The sequence below is a fragment of the Delphinus delphis genome, chromosome 14, assembly GCF_949987515.2.
Source record: "Delphinus delphis chromosome 14, mDelDel1.2, whole genome shotgun sequence".
NCBI lineage: Eukaryota > Metazoa > Chordata > Mammalia > Artiodactyla > Delphinidae > Delphinus > Delphinus delphis.
Genome location: NC_082696.1, coordinates 57903404 through 57930840, shown reverse-complemented (window position 1 = coordinate 57930840; position 27437 = coordinate 57903404). Strand labels below are relative to the sequence as shown.

At 38.2% G+C, this 27437-nt stretch overlaps 1 protein-coding gene across 2 annotated transcripts; it reads right to left on the bottom strand.

Moving 5' to 3' along the window:
* COQ3 (coenzyme Q3, methyltransferase) lies at positions 1-27437 on the bottom strand. Of its 2 annotated transcripts, XM_060030204.1 has the most exons (9): positions 26941-27437; positions 18497-18623; positions 17437-17619; positions 15404-15556; positions 12514-12613; positions 8746-8988; positions 5624-5783; positions 4194-4388; positions 1-236 (listed from the first exon to the last, which is right to left on the bottom strand). In XM_060030204.1, exons 1-9 carry the CDS (start codon positions 27185-27187, stop codon positions 178-180), a joined length of 1467 nt encoding a protein of 488 aa, XP_059886187.1. In that variant the 5' UTR covers positions 27188-27437; the 3' UTR covers positions 1-177. The 2 variants fall into 2 exon arrangements, with proteins under 2 accessions (XP_059886187.1, XP_059886188.1); XM_060030205.1 differs by lacking the exons at positions 1-236; positions 17437-17619 and having other exon boundaries at positions 2239-4388; positions 26941-27405.

Below are 27437 nucleotides of genomic sequence, written 5' to 3'. Positions count from 1 at the left end.
GGATTTTTGGCTTTTTTTTTTTTTTTTTTTTTGATACAGAGAAGACTTGCATGTCATTTGCATCTCATTAGTAATAGTCAAGTAAGAATCTCCCTTCTAATAGAGTCGCATTGTAAGTTAATAAAAGCAATTATGTGTTGACTGTTCTAACACTTTCATTTGGTTTCGTTTCCGTCTTTATTTCTCCATTGACATTTTCTTAGGATTCGTAGATTTTTGGATCAATGTCTGTAAGCCTGTAATTATACAAATATGTTTTACAGAATTGCAGGGACCTTGCCAATCCAGGTTTAAAAAATATTTCCAGTAAGCATGACTTACTCCTATGCCTCGTTACCGAGCAGTCTCTCTAAATCTTTACTTGATGCCTCTCAATATTGTGTATTCCAGGTCAACGGTAGCACAGAAGCCCTCGTTGAGTGTCCCTAGCACACGTCAAAAAGACATTTCAAATGATGTCAAAATTTTTTACTTTTTTGCTTGACTGAGATATTTTTGTTGTGTAGTACTTGAATTCAATACTTCTCTTCAATTTATAATTAATACAATAGTAAAACCTGTAACTATAATAGAAAGTAAGGCTATAATTTTATTTGGAGTCTTTAAAGCATTTTACTAAGTTGCCATCAGTAGCATGTAATTGTTACAGTCATAGAAAGGCAATGAAGCTCTAAGAGAACTGAGGCAAATAGCCCAGACTCTAGATTTTGTGATGCTGTTTGATTTAAATGCTTTTGAAGGTGCTACCTTGCATACAGACAATTCACATACGTGATAATAATCCAGTTGTGTGTGGTTATTCTACCACGATGACCATATGATGGTACAGATACTAGGTACAAGTATCAAAGTGGTGACGTGCACAAGCTCAGCAATCAGACTGCCTGGGTCTGCATCTCACTACTTGTGAGAGGCTGAATACATTTAAAAACATCTCTGTGAAATGGAGTGGACGGTAGTCCCTACCTAATGGGGCTATTACTGAATCATACTGAATTTCCATCACTTAACAATGTATATTTTTAATAATTGAAAGAGTGTTCTTTCTAAAATAAATGCCCTTTGGGGGCTGCTTTTTAATCAATTTCATTACACAGTCCTTAGATTAATCGTTTTTTTTTTAACTTTTTAATTTATTTTTGGCTGCATTGGGTTTTTGCTGCTGTGCACGGGCTTTCTCTAGTTGTGGTGAGGAAGGGCTACTCTTCGTTTCGGTGCGCGCGCTTCTCATTTCAATGGTTTCTCTTGTTGCAGAGCACGGGCTCCAGGTTTACCAGCTTTTGTAGTTGCGGTGCACGGGCTCTAGAGCGCAGGCTCAGTAGGTGTGGTGCACGGGCTTAACTGTTCCACGGCCTGTGGGATCTTTCTGGACCAGGAATCGAACCCACCTCCCCTGCATTGGCAGGCGGATTCTTAACCACTGTGCCACCAGGAAAGTCCCTGTACAATATATCCTTGTAGTTTATTTTATTCATAGTAGTTTGTATCTCTTGTATCTTGCCCCTTCACCTTATCTTTCTGTCTTATTTCACTTAGCATCTAAGACCCTCCAACAATATCCATGTTGTTGCAAATGGCAAAATTTCATTCTTTTTTGTGGCTGAGTAGTATTCCATTGTGTGTGTGTGTGTGTGTGTGTGTGTGTGTGTGTGTGTGTGTATTAGGGTGGCAAAAAAAAACTGTTCGGGTGGAAAAACCTGAACGAACTTTTTGCCCAACCCAATACATATATATAAATAACATCTTCCTTATCCATTCATCTGCTGATGGACAGTTAGGTTGCCTCCATATCTTGGCAATTGTAAATAGTGCTGCTATGAACGTTGGGGTGCACATATCTTTTTGAATTAGTATTTTTGTTTTTGTTTTGTTTGGATAAATACTCAGGAGTGGACTTGCTGGGTCATATGGTAGTTCTATTTTTAGTTTTTTGAGGAATCTCCATACTGTTTTCTGTAGGGGCTGCACCAATTCACATGCCCACCAACAGTGTACAAGGGTTCTCTTTTGTCCACATTCTTGCCAACACTTGTTATTTGTAGACTTTTTGATGATAGCAATTCTGACAGATGAGAGTTGATACCTCATTGTGGTTTTGATTTGCATTTCCCTGGTGATTAGCGATGTTGAGCATCTTTTCATGTGCCTGTTGGCCATCTGTATATCTTCTTTGGAAAAATGTCTATTCAGGTCATCTATCTTTTTTTTTTTTTTTGCAGTACACGGGCCTCTCACTGTTGTGGCCTCTCCCGTTGCAGAGCACAGGCTCCGGATGCACAGGCTCAGCGGCCATGGCTCACGGGCCCAGCCGCTCTGCGGCATGTGGAATCTTCCCAGACCGGGGCACGAACCCGTTTCCCCTGCATCGGCAGGCGGACTTTCAACCACTGTGCCACCAGGGAAGCCTTGTCTATCTTTTAATCTGGTTGTTTTTTTGATGTTGAGTTGTATGAGCTGTTTATATATTTTGGATATTAACCCCTTATCAATCATATCATTTGCAAATACTTTTTCCCATTCAGTACGTTGTCTTTTTGTTTTGTTGTTGGTTTTCTTTGCTGTGCAAAAGTTTTTAAGTTTAATTGGGTTCCATTCATTTATTTTTGCTTTTGTTTCCTTTGCTTGAGGAGACCAAAAAAAAAAACAAAAATACATTGCTACAATTTATGTCAGAGTATTCCACCTATGTTTTCTTCTAAGAGTTTTACAGTTTCTGGTTTTCCATTTAGATTAATACCAACACTTTTCTTTTTTCCCAACAGATAGAATGAAGAAGCTTTGCTTTAGTAACAAAACTACTAGAATTCAGACTAAGAATCAAACTTTTAAATGAAACCCAGTGGGAACTCCTGATTTTTAGTGTCCTAATTAGACATTAGCAACTGAAGTTAAAATTTCTTTTAACCCTTTAAATTTCAGTTTCCTCCCTGGAATGCAAATGATAAGCTAAGATGGTTGGGAATTGTTTGCGTGGTGAGCCCAATCCAACAGGCATTGACAAAGAAATACTGAAAGCTTATGAGCTTAAAAGTGAGAAAGGCTAGGGAATTCCCGGCGGTCCAGTGGGGTGCAGCCAAAAAAAAAAAAAAAAATGGTGAGAAAGGCTAGAAAGTAAAAGCTGCCTTTCTATATGAGTCACAGGTGTTCAACCTATATTTCTCATATTTGGTCAACACCCTCTATCAAAGTCCTTATACATTCTGGACTTTCAGAAAAAGCCAAAAAATCACATACTTCAAGAGGCGTGAAAGTATATTTCAAGTCAGTCCCTCTAATTACAAAATGTTAGCCGAAAAAGAAAATTTCCGTAACTAAACTCTTAAATTGAGTTCAAAAATCTTTTCTACTTAAAAAAGGCACCACAAAACATTTATAGAACTGTACAGAGAAAAATGTCCAACATAATCTGAATTTCTTGATTCTAATGTTTGACCAAACCCAGTATATATTTAACAATCAATTTGCTTTCCAAAAACCAAAATTTAAAGGAAAAAAGACATTTTATCTTCCTAAATATAAGTGGTATAAAATAAAACCAGTCAGAAGCATAACTGCCTTTAACTAAAACCAAATAAAGAAGAACCTAGATGATACAAATTTACTTAAATTAAAACATTACAGTATATATGTATGTGCATACATGCAGGAAAAATATCATATAATCTGTAAGATGAAGTGAAATATGTATACCCTATTTATATAACAAAGGCTGAGAAACTTAAACTCCTAGATCACATAATACCTCATCAAAACTTTTTTTAATCCATAGACTAATCCCTTGAAGGTAGCTATTAGATGAAACAACAAAAGCTTTTTTCTAAGGTTTTAGCCCTTTCTATTGACTTTCTTTTCTTTATGATCCCGTCTCAAAAGACAGATGGTGGGCTTCCCTGGTGGCGCAGTGGTAGAGAGTCCACCTGCCAAGGCAGGGGACACAGGTTCGTGCCCCGGTCTGGGAGGATCCCACATGCCACGGGGCGGCTGGGCCCGTTAGCCATGGCCGCTGAGCCTGCGCGTCCGGAGCCTGTGCTCCGCAACGGGAGAGGCCACAGCGGTGAGAGGCCCGCGTACCAAAAAAAAAAAAAAAAAAAAAAGACAAATGGTATATTTTGTGTATTTGTAAACATCAGACTTTCAAGCCATTTTACTACAGTCCTTAGAAACAATTCATTTCTTCAGCTCTTCATGCACACCTGAGTTGGTGGAGGTTTCAATTCGGACCTCTTCTGTTTCCTCCTTTAAAGCAAACTCGGCAGGAGCTGGGTGTTCCTGTATGCTGGATTTCACGGCATGAGCTGCATAATTAAGGCTGGTGTTTTTACTCCAATGCCAGTAACCTGAGAAGGGGTTGTAGAGCATTCCTGCCACAGTTTGAACTGACAGACCGTCTGAGAAAAAAAAATATCAGACAGAGCATATTTAATAAATATTTACCTTCCACATGCCAAGAGTCTCATGCAACTCTCCAAATTAAAAAAGGATTCCTAACTCAATAGGCACAAATACTTTGTAGCCATGTACAGCTCATTCTTTACTGCAGCAGAACATAAACTCTAGCACGGTATTTGGGATTTGGTAAATACTCAATAAATGTTAGCTGTTTTTAGAAAATACCGGCCAACAACTGACTGTTCCAATCATCTTTAAAATATTTTTTCTACTCTATTTTCAAAAAAGTTACTTGCAGAGAAGAAATTACCACATTTCATTGGACAGATAATATTCCAAGTAAAATCAAGTTTATTGATATACTATTACATGAACAAAAAGCATGAGACACACATGAGCCTAAGAGGAATACCAAATGCCAAACAAATGAACTGACAAGTGTTATTACTTGACAGGAATTCAACAGGTAAATCAAGTGCTCACAAGGTGTAAAGCAGAGCTAGGCACTGTGGGGAGCACAAAAAGGAGACAGTCTTGCCTTCAAGCCAGAAAGAGGTTAAGAACACTAAAATAACCGTACTATAAGGCATGCTATAACTAGCATAAAACACTACATAAAAAGTGACGGGCTCCCCTGGTGGCGCAGTGGTTGAGAGTCCGCCTGCCGATGCAGGGGACACGGGTTCGTGCCCCGGTCCGGGAAGATCCCACATGCTGTGGAGGGGCTAGGCCCGTGAGACATGGCCGCTGAGCCTGCGCGTCCGGAGCCTGTGCTCCGCAACGGGAGAGGCCGCAACAGTGAGAGACCCGCATACGGCAAAAAAAAAAAAAAAAAAAAAAAAATGACAAGGAAGTTCAAAATATATCTGACTATGAAGGAAGTAATACGTAAAATAAGCTGATTCAAGCACGGCCTCAATAGGACAAACTGAGGATGTGTAACTAAAAGACATTTGTACCTCATCCTTAAACAGGTGAGGACTAAACAGCCAAAAAGTATTCATTGATCATCTATGATTTGCTTGGCCCTGGGTTAGGTGCCATAGGTGAGAGAAAAGTGGATGTAATACTTAATCCTAACTTCAAGGCGTTTATGATCTAGTTGAGGAGAGAAAACCAACATCCAAAGAATAGTGGCCTATTTCATTAAGTGCTAGGTTAATGTGATTAATAATTATAGGCACATTAAAAGTTCAGTTAGGCCTTGGAAATTGGAAAAAATTTTAATACTTACTTGATTCCAGAATGCTCTCTAGCTTTTCAGGTGAAACAAACTTCTCCCATGTATGAGTACCTTTTGGTACAATACCTGCAATCTGCTCTGAAAATACAATTCCCAAGGCATAGGACAGCTGTGTTTTGTTGATTGTAGTAATGAATAAAGAACCACCAGGCTAAAAAAAAATATGTGTAGAAGTAAAATTTTAAATGTTAGGAGTAACAGTTAGATAAAGGCTTGGCTTCCTCCACCCTCCTCCTTCCTTCCAAACAATTTAAGTGCAGTTAAGATACACAAGTATGGGGACTTCCCTGGGGGTCCAGTGGTTAAGACTCTGTGCTCCCAGTGCAGGGGGCACAGGTTCGATCCCTGGTCAGGGAACTGAGATCCCACACCGCGTGGTCAAAAAAAAACAAAACACAAACCCACAAGTGTGAATAAAATATAATCTACCAAAATAGAGGTTTTTTTTCTCTCGGGAAGTTCATTGTTATGGGCAGTCCACTACAGATGCGTGTACTGAGTTTATGCAACAGTGCTTACAACTAACTCCTAAAATCATACATTCCTATGATTTATGTTTATATTTATACATTCTTTTGTACATATCAAATAATTTGTAATAAAAATATAGAAATGAGATCCGGCTGCTCTTCCTTGTTACATGTCCACACTGATGTCTTAATGTGTCAACACTGCTTTCTTTTTGGGTGCCAAGTCTGCCTAACTTGTTTGGTACAGCGCACACTGCCCCATGGTTTGTGCAGGCTGGCAAGGCCAATAAGTGTTCTCTGACAAAAGCCTTAATGATTAAGGTATGAAAGTGTTTTGTTTTGTTTTGATTTCATTAGTATAAAGAATATAAAGAGATCAAGATAAGAACTTCAGTGAATGCAAACCACTTACGGGATTGTTTAGTCTGCCACTTTTTAGTGACTATATTTATAGTGTTTCCTGTATGTACTCCCACAAATGGCAAGAACATTAATGTCTCTTCCACACATTCTCATTAGCACCTGATGGAGATAAAATGCCTAAGACCCCTTCCAAAATAATCATATTAAGATATATATGTATGAAAATATCTCAAATAACACTCTAAACCAAAAATAAAAATGATAAGAGAAGGCCCTGAAATATTGGGATGTGCCCTTAAGACTAAAATATCAGACACTACTTCATTACACATTATAACTTTTCTCTGTAAAACTCTAGTATTCTAAAATATCTCATTAAAAATCACTTATGTGTGGGCTTCCTGGTGGCGCAGTGGTTGAGAGTCCGCCTGCTGATGCAGGGAACACGGGTTCGTGCCCCGGTCCGGGAAGATCCCACATGCCGCGGAGCGGCTGGGCCCATGAGCCATGCCCGCTGAGCCTGCGCGTCCGGAGCCTGTGCTCCGCAACGGGTGAGGCCACAGCAGTGAGAGGTCCGCGTACCGCGAAAAAAAAAAAAAAATCACTTATGTGTCAATTATATCTCAGTAGAGCTAAGGGAAAAATTACTTATAAATATCTAATCTGTGTTTCATAAAATCTTACTCTAAGGAAATAGTGATGAGCATTGGTCATTTTTTTTTAAATAGTCTTTCCATTAAAGCAAAAATTAGTTTTAAATTCCATGATGCCGGTATCCCTAATATATGTGAGAACTTCCATCCATACACACTGACTGAGACACTACTCAAAAAGAAATAATTAGGGAATTTTCCTTGGAAAATAGGAGGTATACCTAATAAAATTTGTTTTTAAGAGGAAACACCACCAAGAAACTATACACATTGAAGAAGACTACGGAGATATGGCAACTAAATGCAATATGGAATACTGGATTGGATCCTACAACAGAAAAATGACATTAGTGGAAACACTAATGAAATTTAACAGGGTCTGTAGTGTAGTTAATAGTATAATGTCAACTAATTTTGTAGTTTTGAGAAATATACCATGGGCTACATACAGGGCTAGGAGTACGGTGAGGCAAGTGAGGTACTGAGGGCACAGAATCCAAGGAGGCACTCACTCTCTGGGGCATGCAAATGCAGGACTGGCACAGAATAGCGAGTGCCGCCTTTGACTTTCTGCCACACCTGCCTCACCCCAGTTCCTACCCTTATTATGTAGAATGTTAACAGTAGGGGATACTGGGTGAAGGGCACCCTTCACCACCCTTCACAGTGGGAACACTGTGTACTATCTTTCCAACTCTTCTATAAATCTAAAATTATTTTAAAAGTATTTTTTAAAAGCTCTATTTAGATAAAGGCTAAGCATTTAATTCTTTTAGCTCTTGACCTTAGGGAGTTACCTCTTGAATACATAAACAACAGAGTTGATATAGTAATAATAATACTTTGGAAATATTTATTAAAAGAAAATTTGGAACCACCTTCAGAGGACTGTGTCAAATTATATAAGCATAATAATGTAGGGACTTCCCTGGTGGCGCAGTGGTTAAGAATCCGCCTGCCAATGCAGGGGACACACGTTCGAGCCCTGGTCCAGAAAGATCCCACATGCCGCTGAGCAGATAAAAAGATGTAGCCTTAAGCCCTACTTAAGTGCCTAGTGACCTTTGACTTAAAGACCATGTGACCTCTGACACCTCAGATTCTGATCTTCATTGGGTCAAAGGAGGTCATAATGCCTGCCTTACCTTCCTCACCTGGTTGTAGGTAAGATCTGATGAGATCATTTGTATGAAGTATTCTTTTATAAGCTGATAACTGTCACACATATCACATATACAGAGTGACTTAACAAATGCTGGCTAACCAATTTATGCTAATAATGGTTTTTTATTTTTAAGTATTAATCCAAGTCAATTTCTTAGTAATTGTCATTCAATGCCTATTAGGTAATTAATCCAGACTACACCAAAGAAAAACACCACTATAAATCTATTGTTTGTATTGCAGTGTTCAGCACCAACATTTTTCAAGATCCCTGGACATCAAGATACTAGATCTGGAAAACCCCAGATATCGAGGGCAGGCTGAGAGGCAGAAGTAATCTCCAGCAGAGATGCTGTCCCCTCAACCTGTCTTCCTGGTTTCAAGTATTATAAAACATTTATTGCTATGGATACATACACAAACTCAAAAGAAAAAACAAATAAGTAAACTCTGTAAGTCTTACTTTTAACACTTGACAGCAGCACTGTATAAACATTTCTAGATCAATCACATGTTCTACAACTTCAGAAGCTATGACAGCATCAAATGTTTCTGCAGTTTCTTCCACAATCTTTTCCAGGGAACATGCTCTGTACTCTATCCTCTTATCCAGGACTGGGTCAAATGATTTATGGTGCTGTGCTGTTTTAATGTTCTCATCCACAGGATCAATTCCAATAACTGAAGCCCCAAGCCGCCCTAGAGGCTAATGGCATAAGAAATCATTACCCTCAGGAAGAAAATAGAACACACGTTAGCAATAAAAAGCTTCTCAAAAAGGAGACAAGATTAGGCACGAGGTGTTAATTGCTGGAGATCATTTATGGGTACACGAAAGTTCAATATACCATTTTCTCTAGTTTGTACATGTTTGATAATTTCCATAATAAAAAGCTTAAAAGTGAGAACAATAATCACAACAACAACAAAACTTATCAGGAACTGCTTAAGCATAGTGAGGAAATTTTTGTCTACATTCTCTAGATATATTTACAGGCACACAGTACAGTATTAACATATTTAAAGTGCAATAAATGTAACATGTCATTGTAAAAAGAGCAAAATTTTCTAATACTCAAATTCTCTGAAGCACATTTTTTTCTCCATAGTTTCTCTTGTGACTGACTAAAAACGATTCTTCGTAGCTAATTCTTCTTTCAGCCTTTATAGTCAGTCACTTCCCATGACATGCCCAATTTTTAAACACAGCCTTTATTTTGATCAAAACTGCATAGCATTTATTTTATAACTCTTTAGTTAATAAGTTAAAAGTATAAATCAAATTATTTTAACTTTAGAGACATAGATCTGTAATAATACACGGAGAAGATCATAGAACACATAGAGTAAAAGTGTACTAATTTACAATTTGATACACCTTATATTCTTGATTCTAAGGGATGTATTTTCACATATTTTACATTTCCTGAAATTTTATAATTGATGTCAAGAGAAACCAGCACACTGCCATATGAAGAACACATTTTCTGTGCATATGGAAACTTAGCTATGTATCAAAGGCCTCTGTTAACCTCACTGTCAACTTGGCTGTTATGACCTTGACAGTAACACACACCATTGTATCTTCACTTACATTTGTATCCTGTACTGTTTGCTTAAAATATCTTTCAAGCAAAGATTATGATGCAGCATTTAAACAAAAAGTTATTGTGTTGATAGGATATTACAAAATAGAACTGTAGGGCATAAATATTCTGTCAGCTAAAGCGAGTATTGTTCACAGGGAGAAGTACTCTAGAGCACCTAAGAAGGGGAGAGCCCCCAAAGCAGGCAAAATTCTGTTACGTTTTGATACTGAAGCAAGTGCAAAAGGACAGCTTATCAGTGCATTTAAACCAGTGGAAATTGCCTAATATCTTGGGAGAGAAGAGACAACAAAATTTCCAAAGCTATTCAAATGACCAGTGCTTTTTTTTTAATTGAAGTATAGTTGATTTACAATATTATATTAGTTTCAGGTGTACAACATAGTAATTCAATACTTTTATAGATTATACTCCATTTAAAGTTATTATAAAATAATGGCTATATTTCCCTGTGCTGTACAATATATCCTTGTTGCTTATTTATTTTATGCATAGTAGTTTGTACTTCTTAATCCTCCTACCCATGTCTTGCACCTGTCCCCTTCCTTCTCCCCACTGGCAACCACTGGTTTGTTCTCTGTATCTGTGAATCTGTTTCTGTTTTGTTATATTCATTTGTTTGATTTTTTTTTTTTTCCTGCGGTACGCGGGCCTCTCACTGCTGTGGCCTCTCCCGTTGCGGAGCACAGGCTCTGGACGCACAGGCCCAGCGGCCACGGCTCACGGGCCCAGCCGCTCTGCGGCATGTGGGATCCTCCCAGACCAGGGCACGAACCCGTGTCCCCTGCATCGGCAGGCGGACTCTCAACCACTGGAAGCCCTGTTTGCTTTATTTTTAAGATTCCATACATAGGGCTTCCCTGGTGGCGCAGTGGTTGAGAGTCTGCCTGCTGATGCAGGGGACACGGGTTCGTGCCCTGGTCCGGGAGGATCCCACATGCCGCGGAGCGGCTGGGCCCGTGAGCCATGGCCACTGGGCCTGCGTGTCTGGAGCCTGTGCTCCACAACAGGAGAGGCCACAGCGGTGAGAGGCCCGCGTACCGCAAAAAAAAAAAAAAAAAAAAAAAGATTCCATACATAAGCGGTAACATACAGTATTTGTCTTTGTCTGACTTATTTTACTAAGTGTAATACCCTCTAGGTCCACCCACATTGTTGCAAATGGCAAAATTTTCATTCTTTTTTATGGCTATTATTCCTGTGTGTGTGTGTGTGTGTGTGTGTGTGAGAGAGAGAGAGAGAGAGAGACAGAGACAGAGACAGAGACAGAGACAGAGAGACAGAGAGAGACAGACAGAGAGACAGAGAGACAGAGAGACATCTTCTTTATCCATTTATCTGTTGATGGACACTTAGGTTGCTTCCATATCTTGGCTCTTGTAAATAGGGCTGCTATGAACATTGGGGTGCGTGTATCTTTTCGAATTAGTTTTTTTGTTTTCTTCAGATGTATACCCAGGAGTGGAACTGCTCGGTCATATGGTAGTTCTATCTTTAGTTTTTTGAGGAACCTCCATACTGTTTCCTGTAGTGGCTGCACCAATTTACATTCCCACCAACAGTGTACTACGGTTCTGTTTTCTCCACATCGTCATCAGCATTTGTTATTTGTAGAATTTTTAATGATAGCCATTCTGACTGGTGTGAGGTGATATCTAATCGTGGTTTTGACATGCCTTTCTCTGATGATTAGCAATGTTGAGCATCTTTTCATGTGCCTATTGGCCATCCGTATATCTTCTTTGGAAGAATTCTACTCAGGTCTTCTGCTCGTTTTTTAACCTGGTTGTTTGTTTTTTGACCTGGTTGTTTGTTTTTTGATGTTGAGTTGTATGAGCTGTTTATATATTTTGGATATTAACCCCTTATCAATCATATCATTTGCAAATACTTTCTCCCATTTAGTAGGTTATCTTTTTGTTCTGATGCTGGCTTCCTTTGTTGTGAAAAAGCTTTTAAGTTTAATTAGTCCCATTTATTTATTTTTACCAGTGCCCCATTTTTGTGTAAAAAAAAAAATCCTCACTATTATTTTCTGAAATACTTATATATTTTTAAGAAAGTAAAAAGCATGTACTAGTTTATAATCATAAAAATATTAAAAACAACATTATACACTTCCTGTTTTAAAAATGAACAATATTATTTGTTAAAAGGATAAAAGAGGCATAAGCCCACATTTTCTCAATTTTTTTTTTTCCCCAGTTAAAAATGCCAGGAAAGTTGGGCTTTCCTGGTGGCACAGTGGTTAAGAATCCGCCTGCCAATGCAGGGGACACAGGTTTGAGCCCGGGTCCGGGAAGATCCCACATGTCGCGGAGCAACTAAACCCGTGCGCCACAACTACGGAGGCTGGGCTCTAGAGCCCGAGAGCCACAACTACTGAGTCCGCGTGCCACAACTACTGAAGCCTGCACACCTAGAGGCCATGCTCCGCAACAAGAGAATCCACTGCAATGAGAAGCCCGCGCACCGCAATGAACAGTAGCCCCCGCTCGCCGCAACTAGAGAAAGCCCACACAGCAACGAAGACCCAACACAGCCATAAATAAATAAATAAATAAATATAAAGTTCCCTTTAAAAAAAAAAAAGAAAAATGCCAGGAAAGTTGTAAATCACTTACCTCCGTTAACAATCCACCACCACAGCCAACATCAAGAATCTTCATCCCAGACAAAGGTTTTCCTGGCTGGTGATCAGCAACTGTTTTTAAAAGATTGTCTCTTTTAAAAAAATTCAAAATATATAAAAACAAATCATTAATTTTATCAATAAAGTCTTAAAAGTGCATAATTTTCAAAGACATATTAAACTCTCTTTTTAAATAGACTATTGATTTTGGGGGTAAAAAAACTTATTTTCAGCATAAAATGCCATTATGCTTAATTTATAAGATATTTTTATTAATCAGAAGAAGGAGGTTTAAAGTTCTTGAAATAACCTAGTAATAATTATGACTTAACTATTACTTTAGTAATAATCTAAAGAAAAACTTTAAAAACAATCTAATTTAGATTAACCTAATTTTATTCACTTGAGATATCATGTCACCTGAGGTATTATTAGCTATGTTGCTAGTACTTGCTAGACCCATTTCATATCAGCAACAAATAGGTTATTTTACAGGGTTTAGTAGAAGCAGACTGGAGATCTATATTTGCAGAATTTGCCTACATTCCCTTCTAAATTGAGTCACTTTTCATCTTCTTAGTGGTGTTTTCATGATCATGTAAACAGGCACCCAAATCAAGTAAACTTAATTCTAAGATAATTATAGCAATATTTTCCCACATACACAAATGTAAGCACACACACATACACACCCATATACACACACAGATATATACAGCTAACAGTATCGTAAACTAAACTTTTAAGTTGGACTACATACAAATTCTAATTATACTTATATTAAAATAAACGTCATATATAATAAGGACATCTTAGGAAATCTTTTATTGCTATTCAAATTAATTGACTTCTAAGAAAAACCTAGACAGTGGTTAAGTAGATAATTTCAGAACGTTATAATATACAGGAAGGACCCATTTCAAATGAAATCCAATCCATTCCTCACACATTGGCCAAAATGACCTCTTTATATCATAGTTTAGATCACATTGCTCCCTTTCAATGGTTTTCATTATGATCAGAATAAAATCTAAGCTTCTAACCATAATTTGTACTGCCCTGGATGGTCTTTTCTAGTGTGATGTCTAACTAGTAGTGTCACATTAGTTGGAACAGAGTAGTTCTCAACCTGAGCGTGCATCAGAATCACCTGGAAGGAAAACACAGACTGCTGACCCCCCAAAGCAGTAGGTCCAGTGTGATACCTGAGAATTTTGTATTTCTATCAAGATCACAGGTGATACTGATGTTGCTAGTCCAGGGCTAACCTTGAGAACCACTGATCTAGCCTAACAGAATGACATTTCTGCTTTTCTCTGCCTTAGTGTTTCAATGATCCACTAATTCAGTGGTAATAAGAATGTGCCAATGTTTTCCTTTTTGCTGCACTGATAAAACCAGCAAAAACCGATCAGGAAGTTCCTTGAGGGCAGTCTGAATCTGATATTCTGTGTCTATCACAGTGCCTTGCCCATGTCGGCTGCTCAAAAATGTTTAATAAATAAATAAATAAATGGACAGAAGAACGAATGAACAATTGATAAGTGGAGTCTTGATAAGTGGAGTCTGATGAACCCTTGCCTTTATCTCCCATGGCAAACTCTAAGTTCCTGAAGCACACAGACTGTGTTTTTTTTTTGTTTTTTTTTTTTGAAATAATGACTTTATTATTATATACATTAGCTCAGGGGTCTCCATGCTTTTTATTTTTTTTTTTTTATTTTTTTTTTTAACATCTTTATTGGTGTATAATTGCTTTACAATGGTGTGTTAGTTTCTGCTTTATAACAAAGTGAATCAGTCATACATAAACATATGTTCCCATATGTCTTCCCTGTTGTGTCTCCCTCCCTCCCACCCTCCCCACAGACTGTGTTTTGAATGCTGAATATCTCAGTAGCTTTTACAGATTCCAGCCCCCAAGCTCTGTACAAGGTAAGTTCTCAAAAAAATATCTGTTGAATTGAACTTTCTCAGTACTATTCCCTTTATCAGAACTGCCTAAAGGCCAAAGATGCTATAAGATGACCTTGATGCCATAGGACCCTAATTCCTTTTCATATGGATTTAATTCTAATTAACTCGATAATATCCAAAAATACTTCAAGTTAATTTATGAAACAGTGTAGAACTCGAGTGATGCTATTAAAAAATAAATAGTTTCGGGACTTCCCTGGTGGGACAGTGGTTAAGAATCCACCTGCCAGTGCAGGGGACATGGGTTCAAGCCCTGGTCCGGGAAGATCTCACATGCCGCGGAGCAACTAAGCCTGTGTGCCACAACTACTAAGCCTGCGCTCTAGAGCCGGTGAGCCACAACTACTGAGCCCACGCGCCTAGAGCCTGTGCTCCGCAACAAGAGAGGCCACCGCAATGAGAAGCCTGTGCACTGCAATGAAGAGTAGCCCCTGCTCGTCACACCTGGAGAAATCCCGTGTGCAGCAACGAAGACCCAACGCAGCCAAAAATAAGTAAATAAAATAAATTAAAAAAAATATTTAGGGCTTCCCTGGTGACACAGTGGTTGAAAGTCCGCCTGCCGATGCAGGGGACACGGATTCGTGCCCCGGTCCGGGAAGATCCCACATGCTGTGGAGCGGCTGGGCCCGTGAGCCACGGCCGCTGAGCCTGCGCGTCCGGAGCCTGTGCTCCACAACGGGAGAGGCCGCGACAGTGAGAGGCCCGCGTACCGCAAAAAAAAAAAAAAAAAAATTAATAGTGTCAAACAATGGATATTGAAGAGAATCTCCCTAATTTCTAAAGCAAAGTTAAAGTGCAGCATTTTGAACCTAGGCATAAACCGAGAGAAAAATGAACTCGAAAGAAAATGAATTATTGAAAAGAGTTGTATTTTAAAAGATCTAGAATTTCTGTAATGTTACCTAATGAACGGCACCCTCAGGTCATTCATAGAGTGAAGAGGTGCATATACTCCTTGCTCGTCCCACCACCTGTGCGCCAAGGCCAGGAAGGTCTTCACCTCACTGCTGTCTACAGTGGTCCGGGAAGTACTGTACGGTCTTGTCCAAGGGAGGCTAAGAGATCAGAAGGAAGAGGCAGGCAAAAACTGCCATTTAAAAAAATGTAACATAGGATATATTAAGTAGAAAGATATTCTAATTTGCAATTTACTAGATTCTAAATACATGTATCGCTCATTTTTGATGCTTCAAAACAAGTTTTCTTATAATCACATTGCTTATAAATATATATATATGTATATGTGTGTGTGTATATATATATATATGTATATATATATAGTCACAGATGAAACAAATTAATTTGCTTTCGAAGTAAGTTACAACAAAAATGAAACTTTATAAAACTTGGCCTTTTGGGTCACGTAGTAGTAGTAGTAGTAGTAACTATTTACTGAATACTTACTAAATACCAGGTACTGCTTGTTTAAGAAATCCCTATATGTCATATGTCATCTTATTTAATCCTCAGCAACTCCATAAGGTAGGTACTATTATTATCTCTAGTGCACAGACAAGAAAAGGAAGGCTCAGAGAGATTAAGTGGTGGATCCAGGATTTGAACTCAGATGCCTCAGCCTTCTCTCCGTTTCTACTGCTTGAACATACTAATCCAAGCTCCCGTCATCTCTTGCCTGAACTATTGTCCTAGCCTTCTAATTAGTTGGCCTGCTTAGGACTTCATCCCCTCTAATCTGTTCCCCACAATGCACCCAGAGTGACTGTTCTGAAATATAAATATGATCATGCTATTTTCCCACTTAAAATGCTTCCATGGCTTTCCAGTGACATTGGGAAAAAGACCAAAATCTTTAGCATAGCATACAGTATTCTGAATTAGTTGGTCCCAAGTTTCTTCCCTCTCCAAAGTCACTTCCCACTACTCTCTTCATCCTCCCCACTCCAGCCACATGGGCCTTGTTTAAGTTCTTTGAATTGGCCATGCTTGTTCATTCCCCAGATACTTTGGACATGTCATTCCCTCTGCCTGGAACATTGTTCTCACATTCCCTGCTCCCTCCTCTACACACCTAATTAATTTCTTCTCATCCTTTAGAGCTTAGTTTAAATGGAATGCCATCTAATACTGTCCTATTTTAACTCCTCTACAACTCTGTACTTCTTTGTGAGCCTATGTGATTAGTTGATCATGTCTCTCCATTAGAACATAAGCTGTCTCGCTTACCATTTTATTCCTAGTGACAAGCACAGTTCCTAAAACACAGTTGGTGCTCGGGAAACATTTGTCAAATAAATAATCTGAAGGAGAAGCCCCAGAAAAGCATATAATTCACGTAAATATATTTTTTAATCAAATGGAATCAAACAGGGACTAAATGGGGATCAGACAGACACTACACCAGGTCCCATGTCAAAGTACACGATAGGAAAATCCTTCAGAGGTTCTTGGGTAAAAGAGAATAGGTTGTTACATTAGCATAGGTAATGCCATTTAAATTTTTACTACGTTTTTCTAAGCTACATAGACTACATTCTATATTGATTACTTAATATCCTTTTAAGATTTCAATATCACTCTTCTTTAATATTATTTTATGAATATTACCCTCTTTTTCATGCTTCATGCAAAGCCTCAGTAATCAAGGACTAACTTACAGGGACTTCCCTGGTGGTCCAGTGGTAAAGAATCTGCCTTCCAACACAAGGGACGCGGGTTCAATCCCTGGTTGGGGAACTAAGATCCCACATGCCAGGGGGCAACAAAGCCCCCTCACCACAACTACTGAGCCCACGCGCCTCAACTAGAGAGCCCACGTGCTCTGAAGCCTGCACGCCACAACTAGAGAGAAAAAAAAAAATCTGCACGCCACAACTAGAGAGAAGCCTGTGTGCCACAACAAAAGATCCCACATGCACAACTAAGACCCAACGAAGCCAAAAATAAATTAAATAAATTTTTTTTAAAAAGGACTAACTTGGGCTTCCCTGGTGGCGCAGTGGTTGAGAGTCCGCCTGCCGATGCAGGGGACACGGGTTCGTGCCCCGGTCCAGGAGGATCCCACATGCCGCGGAACGGCTGGGCCCGTGAGCCATGGCCGCTGGGCCTGTATGTCCGCAGCCTGCGCTCCGCAATGGGAGAGGCCACAACAGTGAGAGGCCTGCTTATCGCAAAAAAAAAAAAAAAAAAAAAGGACTAACTTACAATAGTTAACAGTAGGTGGTTGCTCAGTTGAGTAAGAATGATATTACAGACATCCAATCTTAAAAGAGCCAGTTCATTTATGAGAAGCAGAGCATGCACTTGGAAAACAGAGCTTATACCTTAACCCAATGCAATATTTTTCACAAAGTTAGAAATTGGTTTCTAATATATGAATACATAAAGATATTACTTTGATTCAATCTTACTATCTAGAATGTATACTTAACCACCTTATATTTATGTTACACCCAAATCATTTATGATCTAAGCACTGTGTTATTTGTGTCCTGTCATAAGGATATTATGAGTAAGTAAAAAGTAGTTCTCTGAGTAATATAGCCTTGCATTAAAAATAAAAGCTATCGGGGGCTTCCCTGGTGGCGCAGTGGTTGAGAGTCCGCCTGCCGATGCAGGGGACACGGGTTCGTGCCCCGGTCCGGGAAGATCCCACGTGCCGCCGCGGAGCAGCTGGGCCCGTGAGCCATGGCCGCTGGGCCTGCGCGTCCGGAGCCTGTGCTCCGCAGCGGGAGAGGCCGTAGCGGTGAGAGGCCCGCGCACTGCAAAAATATATATATATAAAAAATAAAATAAAAGCTATCGCTAAATATGGATGAAAGGCATGCACTTGATGTATACTATATTACAGATTTTCTCTGGGTTTGAAATTTCCCAAATTTAAAAGCTGTTGGGAAAATAAGAATATTTAAATAAATAAAAGCTACCTTAATCAAACCACATGAGCTATACTGACAAAGTTTATTAAACACAATCAATACGAAACTATTCTTGCACATAATTATGTGAAAATTTGCCACAGTAATGAATAAACTTACCTGTAACTTTTCATCCTATTCAGGCAGGCAAAAGTCATGCTATAGGATTTGAAACACATGCTTCTGTATTCACTGAAAACCGATGGTTTAATTTGTAGAGTCCAACTGAGCTGATTTTTTGAATAAGCTGAAAAAAGAAAATTAAATGTCTAGAGAAAGCATTGCACAGTATGAATCCCTGATATGCATGTAATTGAAGAAACTATTTTATACAGCAGTCTTATATTACAGTTGATAAACAAAAGGGTTTTTTCCCCTTAATTTTGGATTTTACTTTAAATTATAAAATAAAAATCTTGCATTCTGCCATCTAACTCCAATCACATATTTCTGAAATAATAATCATCAAACATAAGTAATGCCTATGGTAAAGTTTTTCATGCCATTTGTTTTTACATACATATTATGCTGCACAAAATTATTAAAAAATGATATTCAAATTAAAACTACATTACCTTTTAAACTAGAGTAATTTTTTTTTTTTTGCCACACCACACACCTTGTGGGATCTTAGTTCCCCAACCAGGAATCAAACCCGGGCCCTTAGCAGTGACAGCGCAGAGTCCTAACCACTGGACCACCAGGGAATTCCCACAAGCTAGGGTAATATTAATTTTGAGATTATTTATCAAAACCAGCTCAAATTATGTCACTTTCATGTTAGCTACATGAAATGGATTTATATGTATGCTCAACACATTTTACAGAGGAAAAAAAATGTGCACTTATAGACATATATATCTCCTAAAATAAACAGTCATTCAGTTTATATGTTCCAACTTACACAGGGATCTGCTTTATGAACTAGTTACTCTGCTGCAGAATATTCAGTTGTTCAATAAACATTTAAACAAAGTAGACCTTAGAGCAAAGAAAACTACCAGGGACATTACATTGTGATAAAACAGCAAGGATTTACTATATAGTACAGGAAACTATATTCAATATCTTGTAATAACCTATAAAGGATATATACGTTATATACAGGATATATAGGTTATATATACATGTAATAACCTACATATACAGATGTAAATCTATAGATTTACATCTATATATAAATGTATATATAAATATGTATATATAAATGTATATATAAATATAAATATATAAATGTCTACATATATAGATGTAAATCAACTATACTTCAATTAAAAAAAAAAGAGAGAGAGAGAATCCACCAAGAAGACAAATTACTCTAGCAAAAACCAGACAAAAACCAGACAAAGATGGTACAGCAAAGAAAACCACAGACCAATTTCTCTCATGAAAAGACACAAAAATTCTCAATAATTAGTAAACAGAATCCAGCAACATATAAAAGGAAAAATATAGCATAACCAAGTAGGATTTATTCTAGCTATGCAACACTAGTTCAAGAGTAGAAAATCAATCAATGTAATCTACCATATTAATAGTTGAGAGAAGAACACACATAGCTTACTAATTAATGTGGACAAAACATTTGACAAACTCCACACCCACTTATGACTAAAAACTCTCAGCAAACTAAGAATAAAAGAGAAATTCTTCAATCTGATAGAACACCCATAAAAATTCTATAGCTCACAAAGTACTTAATGGTGATAGACTAAGTACTTTACACCTAAAATCAAGAACAAGGCAAGAATGCCCATTCTCATGATTCCTATTCAGTGTACTACTAAAAATCTTAGCCAGTACAATAAGGCAAGAAAAGGAAATAAAAGGCATACAGAATGGAAAGGAAGAAATTAAACGGTCCCTATTTGCAGATATGATTGTCTATGTATAAAATCCCAAGAAATCTTTAAAAAATAAAAATAAAAAGCTCCTGGAATAAGTCGGTTCAGCAAGGTAACAGACTACAAATTCAACACACAAAAAAGTCAATTATTTCTATACATTAACAATGAACAACTGGAAAGCAAAATTCAAAATGCTCTATTATTTAAAATCAGTCCAAGAAAGAATATTTCCATTGTTGTATAAATCCCTCAAAACATGTTCAGATTCTGTATGCTGAAAATTTATATAAAACACTGATGAAAGAAATCAAAGACAACCTAGTAAATGATGAAACATACTGTGTTCATGGATTGGAAGAGTCAACATAAATCCTCCCCAAATTGATCTATATGTTTGAAACAATTTCTATCAAAAGAGACAGAATAAACAATGTTAAAAAGGAGAATAAAACTGCAGAAATCAAATACCGAATTCTAAGACTTATCATAGAGCTACAGTAATCAAGACAGTGTGGTACTGGAGGAGAGACAGACTGAAATAGCAATGCAACAAGAGTGTCAAGAGGGAAAAAAAAAAAAAAATTCACCCAACTGATATTTTGACAATGGTGCAAAAGCAGTTCAAAGGAGGAAGAATGGTCTTTTTAGTAAATGGTGTTAAAACAATTAGACGTCATAGACAAAAAAGAAAATTTTGTCCGAAATCTCACATCTTATACAAAACTGAACTCAAAATGATCTAAATGCAAAACTATAAAACTTTTAGAAGAAAATATAGGAGAAGCTCTTCCTGATTTAGGGTTACACACAGAGTTCTCACATCTGACACCAAAATCACAATCCATAAAAGAAAATATTGATTAAATTGGATTTAATCAAAGTTTAAAACTTTTGCTCGGCAAAACACCTTGTTAAGAAAAAGAAAAGTCAAGTCACAGAATGGGAGGAAATATTTGTAAAACATATATCCCATAAAGAACTTGTATCTGGAATATATAAAGATACTCTTTAAACTCAACAGTAAAACGAAACAGAAAAACAAAAAACCTCCCACAGAAAAACAAAATAAGCAATCCAATTTTAAAATGGCTGCGGGTATTATAAAAAGACACAGACATTTCATCAAAGAAGATATACAGATGCAAATAAGCACATGAAGAGATGTTAAATAGCAGTAGCCATTAGAGGAATGCAAATGAAAGCCACTACATACCTATCAAATTGGCTAAAATTTAACCATCCCTGATATTACCAGGTGTGGACCAAGACATGAAAAAACTAGATCTCTTATATATTGCTAGTGGGAATGTAAAATGGTACAGACACCATGAAAAGCAGTTTAGCAGTTTCTAATAAAGTTAAACATATATTTATCATGCAGCTTTGCAAGTGCATTCCTGGGCATTTATCCCAGAGAAGTGAAAACTTACATCCACACAAAAACCTGTACATCAACGTTCACAGCAACTTTATCCATAACAGCCCCAAACTGGAATCAATCAAAATATCCTACAATAGATGAATGGTTAAACAAACTGTGGCATATTCATATCATGAAATACTACTCAGAAATCAAGAGGAATGAACTACTGATACATGCAAAAACTTGGATGGATTTCAAGGGTATTTATGTTGAGTGCAGAAACATTTTTTCAAAAGGTATATACTGTAAGATTCCACTTACATAACACTTGTGAAATGGCAAAATTATAATGGAAATAATAATATAATGTAATGGAAAATAGATCAAGGTTTAAGGTTGGTGGTAAGGTTTGACTATAAAGGAGTATTACCAGGAGTTTCGCTGTGATTGTGGAACAGTTCCATATCCTGATTGTGGTGGTTATTACACAAATCTCTATGTGTGGTAACACACACACACACACACACACACACAATGAGTGCATGTAAAGGTGGTGAAATCCAAAGGACTGTAGTTTAGTTGATGGTATCATACTAACGTCAATTTCCTGACTCTGACAATGTATTATGGTTATGTAAGATGTTATCACTGAGGAATTGGGTGAAGGGCATATGGAAATTCTCTGTATTATTTTTGCACCTTCTTATGAGTCTATTTCAAAATAAAAAATTTTTAGTTAAAAAGTATAAAAGTGGACACTACAAAGTGCTTCTCCTCCCCCTGACTCTAGGTATCCAACTTCCCTCTCTGCAAGCAACCAATGTTACTAGATTTGCATGTAAGCCTCCAGATATTTTATACATATTTCATTTTTGTGTATCAATTTCTCTCTTATTTTATACAAAATGTAGCACAGTATACTCATTGTTCTGCACCTTGCTCTTTCCACCTATCAATGTATCTTGGAGATTTTTTTCATAATAGAGCATAAAGAACTTCCTTTTTTTTAGGTTTGCAAGGTAATCCATTGTATGGCTGTAACTCATCGTTTATTTAAGCAGTGCCCTATTTTTTTTTGAATTTTATTTATTTTTTACACAGCAGGTTCTTATTAGTCATCCTTTTATATACAACAGTGTATACATGCCAATCCCAATCTCCCAATTCATCACACCACCACCACCACCCCCCGCCAATTTTCCCCCTTGGTAAATGCCATTTGTTCTCTACATGTGTCTCTATTTCTGCCTTAAGCAGTGCCCTATTAATGTACATTTATTTAAATTATTTCTAATCTTTTGCTATTCTGAAAACATAAGCTTGAATTACATAGGTAATTTCTTTTTGAGAGTACCTGTATGTAAAACCGCAAGAATTGTGTCAATTGGCATGTGCATTTATAAATTTGTAATTACTTTCTTAGACGTTGAACCAATTTGCAATCTCACTAGAAACTATGAGTTTCTAGTGTTGGTTTCCCCACACTGATAATACTTTGATAGTCACCTATGCAGTGTATTATCAAACTTTTTTTATCTTTGCTAATCCAATAGGTGAAAATGGTATCTCACTATAATTTTAATTAATCATGAGTGAGGTTAAGTGTCTTTTTTTAAGTTTAATGGTGCTATGGTCTGAATATTTGTGTCTCCCTCAAATTCACATGTTGAAATCCTGACCCTCAAGGGGATGGTATTAGGAGGCGGGGGTCTTTGAGAGGGTGGAACCCTCATGATTGGGTTTAGTGCCCTTATAAAAAGAGACCCCAGAGAGCAAAAGGCTCCACCTATGAACCAGGGAGTGAGCGCTCACCAGACACCGAATCTTGGACTCTGCAATCTCCAGGACTGTGAGAAATAAATTTTTCTTGTTAATAAGCCACCTAGCCTGTGGTATTTTGCTGTAGCAGTAGGAATGGACTAAGACAAATGGTCATTTATTTTTCATGTCTTGTCTTTTCATAGTCTCTGAACATTTTTCTCCTGAGCTTTTTATGTTTTTAAAATTTTGTTTTGTTTAATAGGACCTCACAGCCTGGCCAAAATTCATTTTAACATCCTCAGAAAAAAAGTTTGTGCTTCTAGGCTTTAGCTCAAGTTATTCTCTCTTCCACCATTTCTATCTGTGTTATTTTTTAAGACCCAGGTCAAATATCACCTCCCTTATGACTTTAGGTAGGTAAATGAGATATCAGAGAATTATGTAGACTGTGATACACAGATAAGGATTTACAGTTGACCCTTGAACAATGTGGCGGTTAGCAGCGCCAAGGCACGCATGCAGTCAAAAATCCAGGTATAACTTTGCAGTCGGCCCTCCACATCTGCTGCTCCACGTCCTTGGATTCAACCAACCTCAGGCAATGTAGTACTGTAGTACATATTTATTGGGAGAAAACTCCCCACATTTAAGAGGACTGGTGCAGTTCAAACTTGTGTTGTTCAAGGGTCAACTGTGTAAGGTATTATCATGAAATTGAGCCACAAAGATTTCAACACAGTCCTTGCTCTCTGGTCAGTGATGACCCCAATCTCCCTCTCACCTCCCCTATTTCTGGAAAATTAGTCCCTCAGTCATCAGTATGGCCAGAATTCTTAAGGGCCTTAAAATCTACCTCACCATAACTGAGAGAGAAACTAATCAAGTTTGTATTAATAGAATGCTACCAATTCCTTCTTTACCTCGAATCTGTGATCATTCTGGTATTTGAAATTTTAAAGGAATGGGGAAATTTTTCATCTAATTTATTCAAAAAGTCATTTATCAGCACCTATCAGATACCACGCTGACAGTGAACAAGCCCTCTACCGTGCCAACGGCGTGGTTCCAGCATTCATCATTTATTGTCTGGATTACTCTAAGGCCTCCCTGAGCCTAGTCTTGTCTGCCTCCGTCCCACTGTCTACACAGCTGCCAAGTGTTATTTCTAAAAAACGAGTCTGAGTATGTTGTTCGTTCCGTAATTTCCCACTGTCTTGAAGAGAAAGTCAATCCCAGGAGGTGTACGTGGTCTTTCGTGTAGTTGTCATGGCCTAAAAACTCTGTCTTATCCCTGGCCATTCTCTGCCCTCTTTTCCAGCCCTCCAGCCACACTGTACTTTTCAAGGAACACCTCGCAGTTTCCTAGAAACCTCCTCATTGATACTCAAGCTGGTCCTTTGGCCACTCCAACTTCTTCTAAAACTGGACAACTTCAAGACAGCTCCCTAAATATCTTGTTTAAGAAGTTTCCCTCATCCCAAATATTTATTCCTTCTATGTTCACTTCCAAAATTTGGAAATATTTATACTGTATTTTTTCTAAATTTCTGATTATAAAAGACATATTTACTGAAAAAAATTATGAAAAGTATATAACGAATGATAAAATGATAGATCACCAACTCCACCTCAGATAATCACTGTTAAAATTTTGATGTATCTCTATTCTCACTATATATCTCCAAGTTCATAATACAAACTGATTTGTAAGGGTTTTTTTTACCTTTTTAAAAATTGAAGTATAGTTAATTTACAATGTTGCATTAGTTTCAGGTGTACCGAAAAGTGATTCAGACAGATTCTTTTCCATTACAGGTTATTACAAGATATTGAATAGAGTTCCCTGTGCTATACAGTAGGTTCTTGTTATTTTATAGATATTAGTGTATATATGTTAATACCAAACTCATAATTTATTCCCCCCCACCACCACTATCCCCTTTGGTAACCGTAAGTTTGTTTTCTATGTCTGTGAGTCTATTTCTGTTTTCGTAAATAAGTTCGTTTATATCATTTTTTTAGATTTCACATATAAACGATATGATATTTGTCTGTCTGACTTACTTAGTATGATAATCTCTAGGTCCATCCATGTTGCTGCAAATGGCATTATTTCACTTTTTTGTGCTGAGTAGTATTCCATTGTGTATATATACCACATCTTCTATATCCATTCATCTGTCAAAGGACTCTTAGTTTCCTTCCGTGTCTTGGCTATTGTAAATAGTGCTGCTATGAACACTGAGGTGCATGTATCTTTTGAAATTAGAGCTTTCTCCAGGTATATACCCAGGAATGGGAATGCAAGATCATATGGTAACTCTATTTTTAGTTTTTTAAGGAACCTCCATACCGTTCTTCATAGTGGCTGCACCAATTTACATTCCCACCAAGAGTGTAGGAGCCTTCCTTTTCTCCACACCCTCTCCAGCATTATTTGTAGACTTTTTAATGGTGGCTATTCTGACTGGTGTGAGGTGATAACGCACTGCAGATTTGCATTTCTCTAATAATTAGCAATATTGAGCATCTTTTCTTGTGCCCGTTGGCCATCTGTACGCCTTCCTCAGAGAAATGTCTATTTAGGTCTTCTGTAACTTACCTTCTTAACACTACATCTAATCATTTTCCATGTGGCTACACATTGATTTAAATCATGTTTATTGGCTGCACTATTTTTCACTCTATTGAGAGTAACAGCTTATCAATTCTTTTTTTGTTTTTGTTTTTTTGGCCAGGCCACACAGCTTGCGTAAGCTCAGTTCCTCTACCAGGGACTGAACCCCAGCTACCGCAGTGAAATCCCGGGAGCCTAACCACTAGGCTACCAGGGAACTCCCACAACTTGTCAATTCTATTGGAGGCCTTTAAGTTTCCCAGTTTTTGCTCTTTATAAGATGATCTTAGTTCCATCCTGACGTTTTTTTAAAGGGGCCCTTAGGTATCACTTCTTTAAAAATTCCCAGTGCCTGGCAAGCAGTATTTGTTAAATGAGTTTCATGTAAAAAATGAACTTAACGTTCTGGTTAATATTGGGAGTTAAATAATCAAACTGTCTTCTACAAGGATCAGGTTCGGTGTGCTACTTTCTTGATCTTATTTGCCAATACAATGTGTTGAATTAACCTATTCATCAAAAAATAATATTGCTGCCTTAAATTCTGAAACATGGCAAGATACATGCAAACAAAACACAAACAAAAGGCGATGACTATGAGACAGCTGGTGTCCTTTCCCGCCGGGGCAAAGGAAAAAGGCACATGACCTTGAGAATCCAGCCAGCACAGCGGCGGCCGGCTCCTGCAGGAGCTCAACGAAAATAAGACAAAGGTCACTGGATACATGGCGGCGGCCCGCAGGCTGCGCTCTCCTCGGCCAGGACCTCTAGTCCTCAGCTATTTTTCCCAGCCTCTGGGTAAGGGACGGTAAGAGCCCAGGCTGAGCGTTCTACGGACAGCGAGGCCCAGGACCTAACGTACAGGTCTTTGGCTGACCCCGCGCGGATTCCCGAGACAGCCCGCCGCCCGCGCCTGCGCAGAACAGCCGTCCCGCGCCGTGGGCTGCGTGCGAGTGACCCCCACCCACACACTCACCCGCCGACGTCGTTAATCGAGGACAGTCAGCCTGTGTGCCCCGGAACGCCGACCTATGCGCTCCTAAAAATCGACTCCCGGAGGAGCTCAGCTTGCGGCCTCCCCACATCGTGACATAAAGGATCCACCTCTTCCGGTCCCTCCCGCAAAAGATCCCCAACAGAAAGGTTCCGAGAGCCAAACTAATCATGGTCGCAGTGATGGGTGTTACAGATGTGTGACTGTAGTTACTTTTAACGCTCAACATGTCAAATTGTGCATGCAGTTAAACTATAGAATGTTTCTGTTGTCATAAACTAACTTCAAGATCCTCCATTATGCCTATTCCTGTATGACCACCTCAAAGTAGCCATCAGTAATGATACCACTTCAAGCTATGTGATCTAGCTTTTATTCCTGTATAGCTCTAATTATTTCATATTAAACAGATGTCTCCCAAGGACACTCCTGTAAGACACTGACCGAAACTTATAATTACAAAAGATCCGAAGCACTTC